We start from the raw sequence: 20,131 nt of genomic DNA, 5'->3' as shown, positions 1-20,131 counted from the left end.
ATATGCTTGAAATGTGATGTTTAAAACCATATCAATCAACTAATTTTATATTTATGAACCATTAACTGTTTATGAAAATATTCACACAATATTACCCAATTTTTTCAGGAAATAACAGCAAAGCAAATTACCACTCAACAAGTTCAAAACTGAGATCACATTTCTTCAAAACAAGTCGTATATTCAAATATCTTTTCAACATTGATTTCACCCCAACAGCTGAGGAGGATACCAACGGGGAAGCTTCAACATGCGGCCGGATCCTCATCTTTCTGTCCTGGGTCCTGGTGGTGCTAACGATGCCCTTCAGCCTGCTGGTGTGCTTCAAGGTAAGTTTTGGCTGGAACTGTCTTTAATTCCAATACTGGTAATCGGGCCAAGTTGGGTGCCGAAGCGTAAAACTTTATTTTTGTAACTTCCTTCAAAAGGAACTTTAACTCATCTCTTCTGGGTGTTTCGTTTTCTAAAATGGATCTCCACGGAACGTTGTCCTTTCACTGCCCATTTGTGAGTCTAATGAAGCGTGGAATTAAATAGACTGAAGATAACTACCAACTTAACGAGCGCGGACACTGCTGCTGCTGTCGATACAAAATGAAGATGGTTATGGTGGAAAATGGTGACGGTATTATGACGTAACATTGAGATTCGTCGAACCAACGTCAAACTATTCTGAAACCTTTTTGAGTACATATAAGGATTTGTTATTTAACGTACATTGAAACTTAAATAATTCTAAAAAAATACAGCTGATAATTTCAAAAGTATGAGGTATGAGTTTTAATGCCTCCAACATGTTTTATATGATTTTCAAATGTGACTTTATTTTGAACTATGTACGATCAGATAGTACCGTAAACTGGGGTGACTTTGATAGGATTTCAATTTGTTTTTTTGGAATATTTTCCAACAGGTAAGGTTTTTCTCAAGATTATTATTTTTAAAACATGTACTGAGGTAGGCCACACAAAGTCCATGCACTATTTTGGAAAAAATAATGGTATTAAGAAAAAAAGTTACGTTAAAAATTCTTAGTTTAAATTCCGAGGTGACTATGATAGTCATATTTTTTCTTGTTAAAATCATATTTAAGATGTTCAAACTTTATTTGTAAGTTGAATGTACCATCACTAAAGTAGCTGATATAGATTATAAGAAAAAAAAACAATGTTTATAATCAGTTAACTAAGTTCATAAGCTTTTTAACAAAATACATATAAATTTCTGGTAAAATTGGTAAAAAGTTGGAATTTTGCATGAAATTTGTTAAAACTAGTTTTGTTTATAAAATTATCGAATTATATTGCATTTTATACGAATTCGAAGCACGAATCACAAGTTTTCAAATAAAATTTGTTCAACTGAAATTGCCTAAAAATTTTGAGATTTTTTTAAGTCGTGTTTCAAAAAACACACATTATTTATTATTTACAAACTTATTTAACCTTCTCCTAGTGGAATCAACATTTTCTTAACTATAGTTAACTAACTTTTTAAAAAATTTAAAATTTTATGAAAAGTTCTTTTTGAGGTACTTTGAGCATTTCTCTACCACGGTCAGTATGATTCTAATCCATCTCGTATGTATTTTAATTGTACTTTTTATTTTGCGGAAAAATCGCAAACCTACCAAAGTCACCCCGGATATCAAAGCTACCCCCACGGCGTGTTTTCTGGGCAACCTTAAGGAGAAAAAATAGTCATCGCTACTTTCAAATTATCTTATAGGAAATTTTCTTAGCTTTCCAATGCTTCTTAGAGCGAAATGTTTCATCGGGAAATTTCTGAGATATCTATATTTTAAGTTTTTTGTTTTAAAATCCTTAATCATTTATTGGAAACTTTTAAATAACAGTCCAGGAAACTTGTCAAATGATGTGTTTCATGTGTCATTTACTCATCAAAAAGTGCAAAATAATACAAGAAACAACTTTGTAGAAGGTGGCGAACCGCTAAACATTTTGAAAATTTAGTTTGAACCGAATTTTTGATTATGTGGGATTTATTCAGAAATTTAAATCATAAAACCGCATTAAAATATTATTTTTACAAGATCAAATAGGTTATTACATAATTGTTGTGTACAAATAACACCTGTCTGCTCTGATTCAGCTTGGAATTGCTGATACAACCGAAATTTTTACAGGTTTGAGATTGATAGGGTATTACATGATTTTTATAAATTAATAACATAATTCCTTAATCAAACATTAACCAGTTGCATGAATACAAAACATGTTTAATACACGAAATTCAGCTGCAAACTACTGTTGCAAGCTTTAGGAGAAATACTTTTCATTAGTATGAAATGATTGTTTTAGTTTTTTTTGTATTAAATTATCAAGGAATTCGCAATATTTTGGAAGTTACTATGACTCTCATCTTCAATCTCATATAAAAAAAAAATCTTGATTCTTGTTCAAATAGTTGTTAAAGACTTTTTTTTTGGGTTTTTTTTGTTAAAATAATAAATAATATTGTTCAAACAAAAAAAAATGTGTCGGTGTTTTCAGCATTCTGAATTGGAAGACTCGAGTTTTATTACTATTTTTAAGTGCATTTTCAACAGTAAACATTTTATAAAATTTTATATTTATTTTTTACTCATGAAAATATGACTTTTTAAGCTTGCAACAGTAATATGTAGTACATTTTCGATTTTAAATCATATTTGTATTTATGTTCCTGGTTAATGTTTGCTTAGGGACCATCCAAACCACGTGGACACTTAAGGGGGGGGGGGGGGGGTATGACGATTGTCCACGATCCATACAAAAAAGATTTTTTTTGTATGGACAATTGTCCACGAAAGGGGAGGGGGGGTAAAAGATTCCCAAAAAAGTGTCCACGTGGTTTATGGATGGTCCCTTAAGAAAATATCAAAATTAATTAATCAAAATTCAATAATACCATTAACAAACACAAACCTGCCAAAAATTTGGTTGAACAAGCTAAATCAGAGAAGACACGTGATATTTGTACACAAAAAATAAATGTAATAATTTAAAAAAAAAATATTTTCACATTGTTTTATGATTTTAATTTCTGAATAAATTCCATATATTCAAAACTTTGGTTAAAACTTCATTTTCAAAATGTTTAGCGGTTTGCAACCTTCTACAAAGTTGTTTCTTGTCTTATTTTGCACATTTTGATGAGTAAATGACACATGAAAACATCAATTGAGAAGTTTTCTGAACTGTTAGTATAAAGTTTCCAATAAATGATAAAGAAAGTTAATACCAAAAAACTTAAAATAGAGATATCTCAGAAATTTCCCGATGAAACATTTCGCTCTTAGGCGCATTGGAAAGCTGACAAAATTTCCTATAAGACACATTTGAAAGACTATTTTTTCCTGAAAAGTTTGTTCTAGAAAACACGCCGTGAGCCCGTTTTAAGGTATCTATGATCCATTATATAACTTGGACAGATATGAGACATGTTTAGTCTTACTGGAACTTGATTGGATAATTTTTTTTTACCTTTTTTACGATGCCCAAATACAAAACATTGATTGTTTCAAGACTTTTGAGTTTTTTCTGGATAATTTATTTTTGATTGGTGAAACTTGTAAAAGACTTTAATTTCTGTGTAATTTGTTGTTTTTTTTTTATCTCGTAATATCATTTAATTTTTATTCAAGTTCATTGCCAATTTAATTTAAGAATTTGTCTCCTCTTCGAAATTCCTCATAAACAGAGGGAGCAAAAATCATTAGTCACTTAATTTAAAAACTCTATTGAAAAAACAAAAAAAATCGATTATTAAATATTCATAATAGATTATAAAATAACTGTTATTGCATTTTAAGTCAAATGATTCCCGTTCCCGATTACGGGATTCCCACTCGAAACAAGGTGTCCGAAGGCTTGATTGTTGAGGCAATTGCAAACCTCTTTTTACACCTAAGCTTCCATCCACCCAGGGATTCGAACTGACGACCTTTGGATTGTGAGTCCAACTGCCTACCAGCGACTCCACCGAGGCAGGACCCAGGGAGACGACTCCTACACCTGGACTGGGCTATCGACCTAACCTCTAGGTTAGACCGGGGCCAACATTTACTTCCCTTCCGACGGAAGGCGTGATCAGACAAATCTCGTCTTAAAATTTGCCACCGGGACCTTCTGGGATCGAACCCAGGCCGACTGGGTGAGAGGCAATCACGCTTACCCCAACACCACGGTCCCGGACGTTTTTTCAATAGTGTTTAAAAAATAGTTGCATTGAAAATTCTTAATTTGAATTTCGGGGTGACTTTGATAGCCATAGTTATTCTTGTAAAAATCAGATTTAATGTGTTCAAATTTTATGTTTATGTCAAATGTATCATCACTTTGGTGTTTGATACAGCTTTTAATAAAAAAAATCAATGTTTATAAATAGTTAATTAAGTATAAACGATTTTTAACAAAATAGATATAAATTTTAGGTAAAATTGGTAAAAAGTAAAAAATTTGCCTAAAATTCGTTAAAACTAGTGTTTTTTTAAAATAAAATTATCGAATCATATTACACTCTAAACTGAAATCGAAGCAAGAATCAAAAATTTTATGTGCCATTAATTCTATTGAAAATTCATATAAATTGGGAAGATTTTTTTAGTTATGTTTCAAAAAAACATATAATTTCAATTTTTTACAAACTTATTTTACCTTCTCCTAGTGGAAAATTGTCCAAAGAATCCGAAAATGCATTTCATGTTCCGATTCAAAATTATGTTCATTGAGAGAATCATGACACTTTCAAAATATTTAAAATATTCCTTTTATCAACATTTTCTTAATTATAGTTAACTCACTTTTTAAACTTTTCAAAATTTTATGAAAACTTCTTCTGTGAGTACTTTGAACACTTCTCTACCACGATCAGAATGATTTCATTCCATTCCGCACGTATTTAATTTGTACTCTTCATTTTGCGGAAAAATGTCAAACCTATCAAAGTCACCCTGTTTTACGGTACCACAGCATAATTTCAACATGATTTAATTCAAACCAAAATCAATGCTTATTATTCAAAATACCTCAAACTCTAATTTTGTGCAATAAAAAAACTCAATAAAAATTTAACACTCACCTAATTACGAATCAAGAAAATATAAAAATGAAAGTGTTTTTTAAATACGGTACTTTATAAAATGCTAGAAAATCATATTAGAATTCAAGAAAATTTCATAATTTGAAAAAAAAAATATTTTGAGTATATTTTTGAGTAATATGAAGAAAAAATACCTTTAAACTTGCTACATTTTTTTTGTATGTGTAATAATTCAAATCTATCAAAGTATCAAAAGACTTTGTCTGAATTATTTTATTTTAAGAAATTACTTTTAATGAGATATCTTCGTTTATCGAAGTTGAATTTTGTTATCGTTCTTTGATAGGTTTTCGTTAACAACATTGATTTTAATTTCTTCATATTTTTATTTTTGACATAAAATATCTCTGCATTCAGAATCATTTTAATAAACATATAATCCCAAATGTGCTCCTGCCATGACTATCCCAGTTTATTTATTCAGCCGTGTGATTTTTTTTGGTAAAATGTACAATCTTAACAGTATTTTAGTAACTTTTATTACAAAATGAAGATAACATCAGATAATTGATGTTCTTCATTAAAATAAAAATCAACGTTTATAGACAAAATACATCCTTGTACTGGCAAACCAACACAACGCTTATGAATTCAAAAAAATATACCTCATACCGAAACAACTATAACTATATCTTCCCTGAACTTCCCCAACTATGCGAATCATGACCCGCCGTGCCTATCCCACGTCCCAAAATATTGCCCCCTTTGAAGTCATTCCTAGTCAAGGAGGACGGTAGCGTTGAGTTAGAGTTTGTTAGCAAAAGCTGGCGGGTAAATTTGCGCCTACCTCTCCAGCTACCATCAAGAAGGTCGTCCAAAAAGGGACGTTCAAGCTGACTAGAGGACCCGAGCCGGTTGGTCCCTTATAAAAAGTGGTTGTTCATCCACTTTGCCTTTCGGTACTGTATTTACGAGTGTATGTGTGTGTGTGCCAACTCTCGGGGGAAGAATTTTTATGTTTTAATTAAAACAGGCGCCATTTTTATAGTCCCCACAGTTCTACTAGGCTGAAGTCCAGGAACCGACCTTGCCTACGCGAGCCAAACTTTTACTACGTGGCTTGCTCTCTTATAACTAGACACAACTAGGTTAGTGTTGAGGAATGAATTCTATGTGAAATTTGTAATTGATCAATAAACAGTTTTCGTTAAATAAGTGGAAAGGTCGAACATTACCGATAATTTTCCCAACTGCTGCATAAAATTGCGTTCTTAACTCAAAATACACGTGCAAAAAGTTAGCATGAGCACGACTAAGTGTTGATTCCGTAAAGAATTTCTCAGAGTTATGCTTTTAATGCCCACAAATTAAACGAACTGCCGTTTGGAGGTAAAACTAACAACTACTTCCAGATTCAAGTGTTTAATAGAATTCCGTTCATTGTACCGAAGTTACGCAAGAGTAATCAAACCGTTTTCCTCTTTTTTTCTTTGTTAACAATTTCCAGGTCGTCCAGGAGTACGAGCGCGCCGTAATATTCCGTCTCGGTCGTTTGATGCAGGGCGGTGCCAAAGGCCCCGGTAAGAACGAACTCTGCGTAAAAGCACCCTGACCTGATTTAACTCTCTTTGCTTTCTTGAACCCCACGCAGGTATATTCTTCATCCTGCCCTGCATTGATGCCTACGCACGTGTCGATCTGCGTACCAGAACTTATGACGTCCCACCGCAGGAAGTAAGTTTTCCCAGGCTCTTGCGCAAGTTTTGCCCCGCTTCAAAGTCGCTTCAAACGTGTGCATTTTTCTTTTAAATTTCTTTCGATCCTTCCCCCCTGCCCCTCTCGCCGTCTCCCCGCAAACCACCCCCGCGAAACAGGTTCTCACCAAGGACAGCGTGACGGTGTCGGTGGACGCCGTCGTGTACTACCGGGTTTCGAACGCGACCGTCTCGATTGCGAACGTCGAAAATGCCCACCACTCGACCCGGCTGCTGGCCCAGACCACGCTCCGGAACACGATGGGAACGCGCCACCTGCACGAAATCCTCAGTGAGCGGATGACCATCTCTGGCAGCATGCAGCTGTCGCTGGACGAGGCCACCGAGGCGTGGGGCATCAAGGTGGAGCGGGTTGAAATGTGAGTTTTTGCTAGATATTTGATCATTCATTTTCCATATGCTAAACATGAAATTTATTTTATCATGCCTTTTGAGCTATGCATTATTTCACCATATTGTTTTTCTGCGATATTGAGTCATGTTTAGAATGCTATCAATGATTTTTACGACGTTCACTCCGAATCAGCGACTGCGATACCAACTCTTACTCCAGCACTCCAACATGATAAAATCCAGTTTACATATTTACGGAAATGATCCGGGGCTTGCAATTCTTACACCCAAAACTGGCAGCGCTAGTCCGAGAGAATGATGGTCTCGAGTCGAGAGAATAGTGGTACCATTCACGGACGCAGAGAACACAGCTCGAGATGGGCGATAGAACTATTCTCTCGAGGTTCATTTGCAAAAAAAGTTCATCCGTCAAACAAAAAACCAAAAGTGTCGACAACGGGAATCGAACCAGAGACCTTTGACAAACCAATCCAATGACTTAGCTGCCTCGGCCACCACAGCTTGGTGACCAAGGAGAAGTCAGAAATCGATGTATGACACTTGTTGGAGATTTATTGATTCAACTAACGAATGAACTCATTTGTTATGATGGTGTGAGTTGGTACCATTATTCTATCGATTTTGGCACTGAGCCCTCAATAAATTTTGAGAGATCGATTATCTCGATTCTGAATTTTGGGTGTACAAATATAAATGAATGGTTATTGTGACGAGATAACAAATCTATCATTCTTCAAATTTTATTATTGAGCAATTCTCTTAGATTTCGGTCATTCATTTTTTTGTATATTTTAGTGCGGCTGAAACTTTTTTGGTGCCTTCGGTATGCCCAAAGAAGCCATTTTGCATCATTACTTTGTCAAAATAAATTGCCTTACAAATTTGGCAGCTGTCCATACAAAAATGATTTATGAAAATTAAAAAATCTGTATCTTTAGAAGGAATTTTTTGATTGATTTTTTTATATGTTTCAGGGGACATTAAATACCAACTTTTAAGAAATTTCTAGGTTGTGCAAAATCTTTGACCGAGTTATGAATTTTTGAATCAATACTGTTTTTTTCAAAAAAAATCGAAATATTGGTCGCAAAATTTTTCAACTTCATTTTTCGATGTGAAATCAAATTTGCAATCAAAAAGTAATTCAGTGAAATTTTAATAAAGTGCACCGTTTTCAAGTTAAAGCCATTTTTAGGTAACTTTTTTTTGAAAATAGTCGTAGTTTTACATTTTTTTGAATGAGTGCACATGTTTGCCCACTTCTGAAAACAAAATATTTTTGAAGTGCTGAGAAAGTTCTCTATATTTTGCTTTTTTGAACTTTATTGATACGACCAAAGGCAAAGGCTTAAAAAGCAGAAAAATTGATGTTTTCTAAGTCTCAACCAAACAATCCACCATTTTCTAACGTCGATATCTCAGCAACTAATGGTCCGATTTTCAATGTTTAATTATGAAACATTCGTGAAATTTTTCGATTTTTTCGAAACAATATTTTCATTTTTTAAAATCAAGACTTACATTTCAAAAGGGCCAAACTTTCAATATTACGTCCTTTTGAAATGTTTGTCTTAATTTGAAAATTTTGCAAATATTGTTTTCGAAAAGATCGGTAAATTTCACGAATGTTTCATAATTTAACATTGTAAATCGGACCATTAGTTGCTGAGATAACGACGTTAGAAGTGGTGGGTTGTTTGGGTGAGACATAGAAAACATCAATTTTCCTGCTTTTTAAGCCTTTGCATGGCAATTTTTCAGCAACTAAAGGTCGTATCAACAAAGTTGAAAAAAGCAAAATAGAAGTAATCTTCTCAGCTCTTCAAAAAAAAAAATTATCAGAATTGGTCAAACATGTGTGTGTGTGCAACCAACCAAACGGGACCACGCGGTCGCTTCTTACAAATTGAGTTGTTTCCATGTATTTTTAGCTCTCATTCTATACATGCAAATAACTCGCATAGGCATTTGGAAGGTGTTAGCTCTGCCGAGCTTCGGTAACCCATTTCTACGCTGGCTAGCCGAGCGCGAGGTACTTCAGCTTGAGTCGACAAGCCCCGCCCTGAAGAACGTTTGGACCAATCGGGTGCAAACGTTATTTAGAACTTCCGAATCCTTGTCAAATGGACAAGGACCCAGCGCGTATATAGTTGATGGAGGTAACAGTATTCCTAATTCCAGTCATAGCTCACCAAGTCGCGATGGCCTAGTGGTTAGCATTTTTGCTTACCAATCCAAAGAACGGGGGATCGAACCCCGACTCGAGCGACTTTGATTTTTCGTACATGTTCAGAGTTTCAAGATTTATATTTCCTATACTTTCTCGTTGGGAGCAGATGGGAATCGAACCCAGGACCATTCGCTTACAAAGCGAACACCGTAACCAGTCAGCCACGGCCGCTCTTATCAGAATTGGTCAAACATGTGCACTAATTTAAAAAATGTAAAACTGGTGATTTTGGGGACCCCAAACTTCATGACCCCCTTGATTTAATACTGCTCAGTCATTTTTGTCAATTTTTGTAGGTCCGTGTAGTTTGCCGGCATAAGATTCTGCCGAGCTATAAGTTCTTCTGATTTTACCAAACAAGCCAATTTTTATCACTAGTTTCATCTAGGCTGTCCAATTTTCCTGGGTTTTGAATTCTATAAATCTATATTTTCATTAAATTTGTTATGTTTTTCAAGCTTAAGAACATATAACTATGTATCCCAATACTATGAATTGATGATAATTTAAACTTTAATCTAAACAAGGACAGCAATATTTACATAGTTTAAGAGAAAATCAAAACATTTTGCAGAAAATGTGGCTTCCGATGTGGATGTCGATTTTTGAGAAAAAATATAAAATATGTTGTTTTTTTAATTTAAAGTTCTTTAATATAATAGCTTGTTTTTTTTAAATGTTCAAAATTTTACAGAAAATATTGAAAACGGTAGGTAACTTGAGGATCTGTAAACCAAAATTTAACAGTTTTATTTTTGCGAAATTGCAGTACTGGTCAAAAGTATATGACATCCGAGACATTACTTGTAAAATCACGGATGTCATATACTTTTGGCTAGTCCGTTCGGTGTTTTTCTGGCCAAAAGTATATGACATCGCGGTTTTTGCGAGACCCCTCCAAAATTCAACCCACTGAAACTTGTCTAGCAAAGTTTTTCAAAAAGCATCTGAAAGTTGACATTCCGAACTGCTTATGCTGAAAATTGCATAAGGTTTGGTCGAAACACGAGCGAACATCAGCAATTTTAATTTTAGGTGAGTTTTGACAAATCGACAAATGTCATATACTTTTGACCAGTACTGTAGTTTATTTAAGTTCCACTTAATTGATCCTCAATTTTTAATCGTAGTATCTTGGAAACCATTGATCAAATTTACAATGATAAAATGTGACACTGGCGTGAAATTTTTTGAACCTTTTAATTTTTTAGATTTTTGAAGTCCTGAGTCATGACTAACATTTCTTTGGGGCCAAAGAATTTTATTGAAGTCTTTTTGAAATGTAAGTCATGATCTTAAAAAAAATCTTCTTCCAGGATCTGATCTGATCAATGCATTAAAGAAATCATCGATTGAAAGTTTTGGGTAATGTGGGTTCAACTTTCACAAAAAAGTAAAATTGATGCTGATATTATTTATTATGCTGCATTAAAAAGGTCATGTTATAAAATTCCTGTCGATCGCAATGTTTTCAATTGCTTATATTTTTCACAACCAGATCTGAATTTCCAGACCTAAATTGATTTTTTTGACAAATAATAACAAAAATCCCTGGAATTGAAAAATCCCAGTTTAAAAAAAACCCAGGAATTTTGTCCTGTTGAATTTTTCTTATCAATTTTGTGTCTTGGGAAATGTTGTAGGTTTATGATTAGGACTATGCAGGAAAAAAATAGTTACAATCCTTAAAAAATACTCATACCCAATACAAAATACATTTTTAGCACATAAAATTGATTTTTGGCTTCTTTACCCCCTGGGGTTTATTCTATTTTTTAATTTTTTGGATTTGATTTAATTTGATTTGATTTTTTTTTACAATTTTTATATCAAAGTCTCCATATTGACAATTTTACATAAAAGTCTCCATATTGACCACTGCTCTACCAAGTAACATTTTTTCCAGAAGTTCTACAAGAGCTCCTCAAGATAGCTACAGCATAGCAGTTTGGACCGCGGTAGGATAAAATTCTCTTCAAAACTTCTTCAGGAGTTTGGAAGAGTACTTGAAGAGAGTTTTATCCTACCGCGGTCCAAACTGCTATGCTGTAGCTATCTTGAGGAGCTCTTGTAGAACTCCTGAAAAAAAATGTTACTTGGGTAAGTACAATCCCTGTGAAGTTACAGCGGTTTTAAAAATAAAAATGTTGAAAAATTGTTTTGTTTTTTTTTGTGGTTTTTTGCCCTTTTTATATGACAGACTTGATTTTTTAGTCTCGAAAATATTTTTACCGGAAATTGACAAAAAACAGCAAAAAAACGTTTTTTTTTTCATTTTTTTTTGTATGGGGTCGATTCCCACCATCGGTTTTTGTAAATTTTGACGTGAGGACCACTTTTTTTTTTAAAAAAAAGCAGTTTTAGTAAAAGATTTTTGTATTTTATTAGGAGAGACATACCATACCATCCTGCATTTCTCGTTAGTCTTTTTGATACATCTTAGGCTATTTTCTCAAAAATTTTGATCGAAAAAAATTGTTACATCACCTTAAAATTTAACATTTAAACATTAAATAAATTAAAATCTCATAGAAGTGGCGTGTATTTTTCATTCAGTGTATTTTTTTCAGAAAGCCCTTCTAATTTCCTAAAAGTTTGTATCTGACTTATTGATACGATGAGATGGATTCGAGATACAGTAATTTTAAAATTACTAAATACACAAATATTTAAATTACTGACGCCCTTCTCATTAATCATTTTCGAGTATAATTGGCTCCATGTATACAAAAAATCGCTTATATAGGCCTAGGATAATATTTCTACAAAGTTTCATTGAAATCGGAGAGGGTCGGGTACAAATGTACCAGAAAAAATATATCAGATAATCTATGTTATATGTATTAAAACAGGAGGGCCTCGTGGCGCGGTGGTAAGCGGCTTCGGCTGCCGATTCCTATGTTGCTATGGGGCGCGGATTCGATTCCCGCCTTGTCCTCCTGGTGAAACTTGCAACAGAGACCACAAAAGACCCGGGAGTCGTTAAAGTGGATTGATTTGCTTTTTGTATCAAAACAATCGCAAGGATCTGGCCTACACACCAGTGATTTTCAAAGCAAACTCTTTAATCGCCAAAATGTCTCAAAATTTGAGATTTAAGAAATGTATTTTGACGGGTGAAGTCCATTTTAAATTAAAATGTAAATCGCTAGCTGCTGTTACGTCCAATCACATTCGGCCCTGTCTAAATATTTTTGAAAAAAATCAAAGTTCACGTGTTTATGGGGATCCCAAAGTGCATGCTTCCCCTGGAGTTGAGCCACACAATATTGAATTCAGTTTTACTAAACACGGACATCACTCAATGGGAAATTAATTCACCAAATTAGGATTCTGTCCGCCCACCGTCGAAAAAGGTGGGCCATAGCTTCGAAGATACATTTTGCAAAACGTTATAAACACGTTATTCTCTACAAACATTCTTCAACAGTTTGCAAGAATATACTTCAAGGTTAAACTTTAATACGCATTCTTCTCGGAACTTCAAACAGCGAAGTGAGACAAGACGATCACGTAGGTATAACCCATACAATTTTTACTCATAATCCCAACTTCAACTTGTCAGTTGAACTGGCGTAGAGATATGATCTCTTGAACCTCCAATTCGAGGCGAATCGGAGAACTTTTATTTTCGATCATTCTGTTTGAGAAAATGCTTTTATAATTTATTGCAGTAGGAAATTCACATCATCATACTAAAATACAATGATAAGTACAAGTTACTAATCATCTTTCCCTCTTCCCAATTTCCAGCAAGGACGTCCGCCTGCCCGTCCAGCTGCAGCGTGCCATGGCCGCCGAGGCGGAAGCCGCCCGTGAGGCCCGCGCCAAGGTGATCGCCGCCGAGGGTGAGCAGAAAGCGTCCCGGGCCCTCCGGGAGGCGTCGGAGGTAATCGGCGACTCGCCGGCGGCCCTACAGCTGCGTTACCTCCAGACCCTGAACACCATCTCGGCGGAGAAGAACTCCACCATCGTGTTCCCGCTGCCAATCGACATTCTGACCTACTTTATGAAATCGAAGGAAACGTACGCGGCGTCCCACTCGTAAGTCGAGGGGACGTCCACGTCACCGGCGCCTCAGCCGCCACCGCCACCGTCGAAGCCGTCCCAGCGAAGAACGCCCCTTTCTTTCTTTTCGCCGGGATTTGACCCTGCGGCGGAGGCGGCGGCGGCGGCGACTGCGACGGCAGCAGCGGCAGGAGCTGGTTTTGGCCAGCAGCGAAAGCGGCGAAAACTGCTAATAACCTACGGAGGCAAAGGAAGGAAAATGATGACGACGACGGCGGCGAGGAAAATGCAATAGACCTAGGACGAAGACGACGAGAACGGAGTAGAAGAAGACGACGACGAGAACGCAGTTTTTCCTTTGCTCTCGAATATACGGTACGTTTTTATCAATTTGTTCATTTTCTCGTGAAACTTTTTCTATTGAAAGGAATAACTGTAGCTAAGAGACTAACAATTTTATAAATATTTGTGTGTAGTGTACGGCTAAGCATTCCCGTTGTGGGATGTCATGTAGGAAACCAACAAATAAAACATCGTGAGCAATTCTCTGCGACATTTTGCTGATAAATTTTCAACATTGATTTATAATTTGATTAAAATTGATTATTTTTTAGCACGCAAATTACCTTACCTTACGAATTTGGGAATTGAATTTCACACGGAATGTTTATTGCTCCAGATAAATGTAACAGTCAACTCTCTGGTTGTCGATTTTCGGTCTTTCAAACTTCATACTTCAATGCTTATCTTTTCTTGATACCCTCTCTAGCTCCAAGAATCTCTTCCTCGATTTACCCTTGGATTTCCTTAGGTCCAAAAATGATTTCCTTTTGTCAATCAATACTGTCTTTGTCTAATGGCTGGCATAGACATTGTTTTTTTTTTTGAAGAGTTTTAAGATGTTTTTTTTTTGTTTGATCGAAGTTAAAATGAATCTCAAAAATCAACCGAGTATTTATTAAACATCGTCACTGTAAACTAATGCTTCTATATCTCGATGGTTCTTTCATTATCTTCAGTCGACTCTCTGGCTGTCGATCTTCTCGATATCAATAATTCTCCATCTATCGATGAATTCTTCAGTCCCTTCAATCTGCATACTTCAATTATCTTCATTCCTCGATATTTTCCCTTGCTTGAAGGAACTCTTCCTCGACGGTCCCTTGGATTCTGTTTGCTTTAAAAATCTCTTCCGGTTGTCAATAATTTCACTTTCTCATGGCTTGCATAGACATTTTTCTTGGCGAAACGAAGCTTTGAAGGGTGTTTGACATTAGGGTATCAAGAAAAAATATTTTCAATCGAGTCTTCATTTTGCATCGTTCTGTAAACTGATGATTCTCTTTCTCGACGGTCCCTTGGATATTGACAACCAGAGAGTCGACTGTATAACCAAAAAGATGACTGTACTTGCATTTTTACCAATAAACGTTATTTCGTCAGAATTTTGTTTAATCTGAAGACTTAAGATGTTTTTTTATAATTAAGTAATATCAATTAATTCTTAAAAGACGGTAGAAATTATAATTTCACCTTAAAACATATTTTTTATATTCTTGGTGCTTTGAAGGAAAACAAAAATCAATTTGTTCAAATCGCACATAAATTGATGAATTTGTTGAAATTGAAAATAATTGCCAAATTTCGTAGAGAGTTGCTCAAAAAGAACAAAAAAGACATCTCACAAAAAAAAAACACAATCTCTTGGTGTATCATTAAAGCCCGAGCAGAATCGTTGACAGAAGAAGGAAAACGAGGAGAAAAAAGCCCCGAACCAAGCAAAACTACGAGAAACGCAAAGCTCGCTCTGAAAAGCTCTTTCAATTATAAATAATGGTTTCAGGTCGTTATCGTCTCGTTGCGCGCCGCGGTCGCCGCCAGCTTTTGTCAATGCTTTTTCAACTGATTTTTTTTTCATTTTGAAGAAAGGCGACCGCTTGAGGCGTGCGCGTGAGACAAGAAAGAGTTTTGCAATTAATTTGGTAAACTGCAGTTTGCGAGGGTTTTTTTTTCTTTAATCGACACTAGTTTTCTTCTTGAGTTTTTGAGAGTGTTGGTTTTGCGGGGAAAGTTTTCCCCATTTGAAGTTAAGAAGCTTTCAATGTTTACGAATATTTTAATTTCAAGGAAAGGAATTGGACAAAAATGTCAAATTCCAATGTTCACTCGCTTGTATTTTTGTTAATAAATTCTGTTTTTCATACCTAAACTAACCAAATTTATTATGCTCATACGTTCAGCACATGTTAATTTCAAAACCTCAATCAAGCCCAGGAATCATGAACCAAAAATATACGTTTATTAAATCCCCCCTCGCTGCTGCCCCTCCCCACCAACGAAACTGAAAATTGGAATTAATTATTAAACTTCAATTTGCCTGGCCCCCCGGTCGGCTGGTTGTCGACGGTTTTCTAGCGAGGCAAACAAAAAAGATATTCGAAAAGCCGAGATAACGAGCCTGTTCTCGAACGCCGGAGGACTGTTTTTTGCTCCCCGGGCCAGTCGATGTGCCTAATGTTGTCCCTTGTCCTTATTGGCATAAGGCCCAATTGAGTGGGGGGGGGGGGGATGTGGAGACGTTCGGTTTGGTCGAACTTTATTGGACTATTTCATTCCAGTTTTAACTTTTTAAATATATTTTTTCGAAATAAATGGAAACATATGATTAATTGAGTTGAAAATGTTCGTTGTCAAATACTTCAAGGAAGATTTTTTAAGCTTGTAGATTTACCTTTTTTTTTGTTTTTAGCTTCACTCACTTTTATTAGATTTTTTTTGATTAATTGCAAACTTGCAATTATTTTTAGACAAAACAAATGGTCCCCAGAATAGACCAAAATATTCCTAATTTAATAAAAAAAATGAAATATTATTTTTGAAAAAGTTGGTCCGGTAAAAATGTTACTTTGTTGCTTATTTGATATTATTTTTGATGCATATAATTTTAATTTTCTTTCCTACTTGTTTCAAGAATTATGGATAATCAGATTATGATTTGTAATAAGGTTATATTTAATAGATCCGGGTATTATTCTCATGAACATGTTCGAATCCTGATTTTGAAAAACTATCATTTATATCAACTAGATTGCCTTTAATTTCACATTAAAAAAGTTGTTGTGATTTTTTCTCAATATCACTATTATCTGAATTCTAGATATTGAATTTAATTGTTTTGTTTTTATCTGGCTCAAGCGTTTTGGGCACCTTTCATAGAAGCCAATTTGCATCATCAGTTTCTTCATACAAATTTTCATACATATTTTGGCTGTCCATAGAATACTGATGGTAAAACAATTTCTTATCGATTTAGTGCATTCAGCAGAGTTGGAGGTATTATGAGGACTATAATTAGAGCACGGTTTTTTATATTATTTTGCTGATTCTTAAACTTACTTTTTCACAAAAAAATAATTTCTCAAAATCCAAATTGCAGTTTTCATTTTTTTAATAGTGTCATGAGTTACCATTTCTTCAATTATAGATACAGTGATACAGTGGATGAAACGAAACCAATATTTTAGCAACTTATGACCCAATTTTCAATGTGAAAAAAAAATGTTTGTGAATTATCAAAATAAAAACTAACTTTCCAGCATAATTTTCAACAATATTTTTTGAATAAAAATATGTTTTGTAAATCACTTTAAAAATTGGAAAATATTGAAATTTCTTTTTTCTGGACATCAACAACTTTGCCGAAGACACCAATTACACAAAATGGCTTTTTTGGTCATAGGGATGGCCAGCACAAGGCTTGAGCCATATCAAAAATTACAAGTGATAAACATGCATAAAATCGATCGATTTTGCAGTGAATTGCTCTTTAGTCAAAAAATTACCATGGAATTGGAGAGTTTTGAGATCATACATTTCACTGTAAATGAATTTCACCTAAAATTCAAATTGAAACTCATCCTGAATATTTTAAAACACGGTAATCTTATGTTTAAATGCAGATTTTAATCCAATTTTATGTAGGGACTTACTTCCTGAGCTCAAATTAAAAATTTTAAGTTTTTTGAAAACATTTTTCTGCCCCCTGATTTTTCGGACCAATTTCCAATGATTTCAAACATTTGAAAAATCGAAAGATCTGGCAACCCTGTCCGAAGTTATCAGCACTAAAGTGAAGCTTTCATAATTATCTAGCCTAAATGATGCGAATTTGGTATTTTATATAAAAACTACCGATTTTCAGCGCATCGTTGAAAGACTAGCGATTCTACGATATTTCATAAATTTGAAGATCTGGTAACCTTGTCTTCAAATAATGTCACTGAAGTGGATTTTTTTTTCAAGCTCAACTTTTGCTTATGAAAACGACTATCAGAAACATATTTGTAAAAATCATTACATTGCAAAAAAAAAAATACTTTTCCGATAAATCGTAAACTTTAGATATTTGGCAACCCTGTCAAGACTTCTGCCACTGCTAAATTGGTGAAAGCTGCAAGGTGGAAATTGTGATGAGAAATGCTTATTTTGGTAACGTCATATTTTATCAAATTCTATTTTTTTATGTTTCGACCAAAAACCATTCGCTAAAACCTCTCCAACTCCCTCTCAAACAGCTTTCCAGCTCAATTCATCTCCTCCTGGGTAACGATTGTTCCAGGCACGTCTTTTAAACATTTTATAAAGTATATTTTTAGCCTACCGGCTATCCGGTTATCCGGCGCTTGGAAGCCGACAAATTCTGCAATTAATATGCGCAGGGCTAGCAAAACGTGAAGATTCGCTTTCGTTCTGTTTTATTTTCCTTTTATTTTGTGCCTAATTGGCCTAATTAAGATCATCTCCCGTGGGTGAGGAAAACGCTAGTCGTTTCCAAGAACGATTAACGTTTATGGTTGCCAGTTTAGCGAGTGAGCATTGGAACGATGATGAGTTTTTATTTTGGTCTAAATCGCATTTTGAGGAGAGCTCTAAAATGTTTCTAATGAGTTAAGGTGCACAGCACAGCAAGTGTTTAGTTAAAAAGCACGTTTCACTTTACTTGTGTTTAACATTTTTCTTTAAATCATATTGGTGATTGATTGTCAAGTAAGGCAGCATTACCAACCATCCCCGAAACAAAAAAAATGCAAGTTTGTGCCAGACGAAAAAAAAAATCAAGAAGTAACAAACTAGTTGTTGAAGTAAATTTTGTGTCGAAATCACTAGCTAGCCAAAACTTACAAGAAACAGCAGGAACGAACAGTAGATAACTAAAGCATTTAAAAACAGAGGAGATTTAAACAAACAAAAAACCGTTGAAACTGAGTGCAACAGATGCTGCAAATGATGACCAATAAATCAAAAAGAAAACTCGTTAATGGTGATATAAGCTTTAAAGGTAAAGGAAATTCACATTGAAAAAGAATCTACTTATAGAGCATCTTTAAGGGTAATGAAATAGTTACAAGAAATCACAAAAAAACACACACACTCACACAAATCACTAACTAGAGATCAATCACATCAGCTGTAATGTTTAGAGAGAAGTATAATAAACTAAAATGTCAATAATTATGGGGAAGGATGATTCCTTTTGTTCGTTAAGTGAAAAGATAAATTCAATGTCAGTGTTGTCATGTATTGCCGTATAATTAAAAAAAAAAACAAATCGAACCAAAGAAGCAAACTAATAGTGGTCACGTTAAGAGCAAGAGCTAGGTTAATCATTATTGTCAATGTTAAAAAGTATTACGATTAAAAGAACCCAGATTTATGCATCTTTAGCAAAAAAAAAAAAAAAAAGAAACAAAATACAAAAAACATTTTTATCATTCGCAAAACTCTATCAATGTATTTGTAATGTTTTATCAACTGAAAGCACAGGTAAACGTAATGGATAGCATTATCAAAACAAAACATATTTTCAAAAATTTTCATCTTGAACGAAAGTCAACGTGTAGCTATTACTATATATAAGAACTAAAAAAAAAACAAAACAAACCAAACTGAACTACTCAAACATTACAACAAACATATAATAAAAACGAAACATGACAAACAAACAAATACATAAAAGACATTCAGGATACGTTTGCTGCCGACTAAACTAGAAGAACAGGAAGAAAATCACTAGCGTACGTTAACTAACAAGAGCGATCGAACTCTTTTATACGATATTTTGTTACACCCAATCACAAAACAAACACAAAAACACACACGCGCATTCTGAAATGGTGTCAAATACAACCGACTGTAGTGTAAAAGTCAAATTATGCTAGAGGAAAATCGCCCCCACTCGTGGAATTAATGGAACAGAATTGTTATTGTAGAAAGAAACCAAACAAAATGAAAGCGTCGTGAGCTGTACTTATACGAACGAATTTTAGGACAAATTACTCACAAACACACACACACACACACACACACACACACACATTTGAACATATTCATTGGCCCCATGCGGAGTTTGCACGGGGTCGAAAGTGACATTTAACGTTGAACACACAGAAATCAAAAAGTCTAATAATGATTGTTGTCAGATTTTCTATTACCACAAACAAATAAAAAAGAAAACAAGAAAAGACAGAAGAAGGACGCATTATATTTCCCCTTTTTCACACAGAGAGGATGGATTCATCATAGTTATGGGATCTTTTAGTGTTATATGCAAAAAAAAAACCGGAGCAGGAACAAAAACGCTCATGTGACGAATCAAAATATAAAAGTGAAATTCAGTTTTTCAGAGCGGACTTTGAATTGTTGTGTTGAGAAATTTGTCCTT

General features: G+C 34.6%; 1 protein-coding gene across 1 annotated transcript in view; it reads left to right on the top strand.

Annotated features, from left to right (window-relative positions):
* The window catches only part of LOC120414119 (band 7 protein AGAP004871), a 420,902-nt gene that overhangs the window by 321,676 nt on the left and 79,095 nt on the right, over nucleotides 1-20,131 (top strand). Inside the window, exons 3-7 of the mRNA XM_039575149.2 lie at nucleotides 220-329; nucleotides 6,551-6,623; nucleotides 6,695-6,777; nucleotides 6,918-7,177; nucleotides 13,156-13,785. Of these exons, the coding sequence (XP_039431083.1) occupies nucleotides 220-329; nucleotides 6,551-6,623; nucleotides 6,695-6,777; nucleotides 6,918-7,177; nucleotides 13,156-13,450 (821 nt within the window). The 3' untranslated portion in view covers nucleotides 13,451-13,785. The remainder of the gene's footprint in view (nucleotides 1-219; nucleotides 330-6,550; nucleotides 6,624-6,694; nucleotides 6,778-6,917; nucleotides 7,178-13,155; nucleotides 13,786-20,131) is intronic.

Source organism: Culex pipiens, chromosome 3, assembly GCF_016801865.2.
Source record: "Culex pipiens pallens isolate TS chromosome 3, TS_CPP_V2, whole genome shotgun sequence".
Classification (NCBI taxonomy): domain Eukaryota; kingdom Metazoa; phylum Arthropoda; class Insecta; order Diptera; family Culicidae; genus Culex; species Culex pipiens.
Note: the sequence above shows the minus strand (reverse complement) of the source record. Positions and strands in the feature narration are given on the sequence as shown.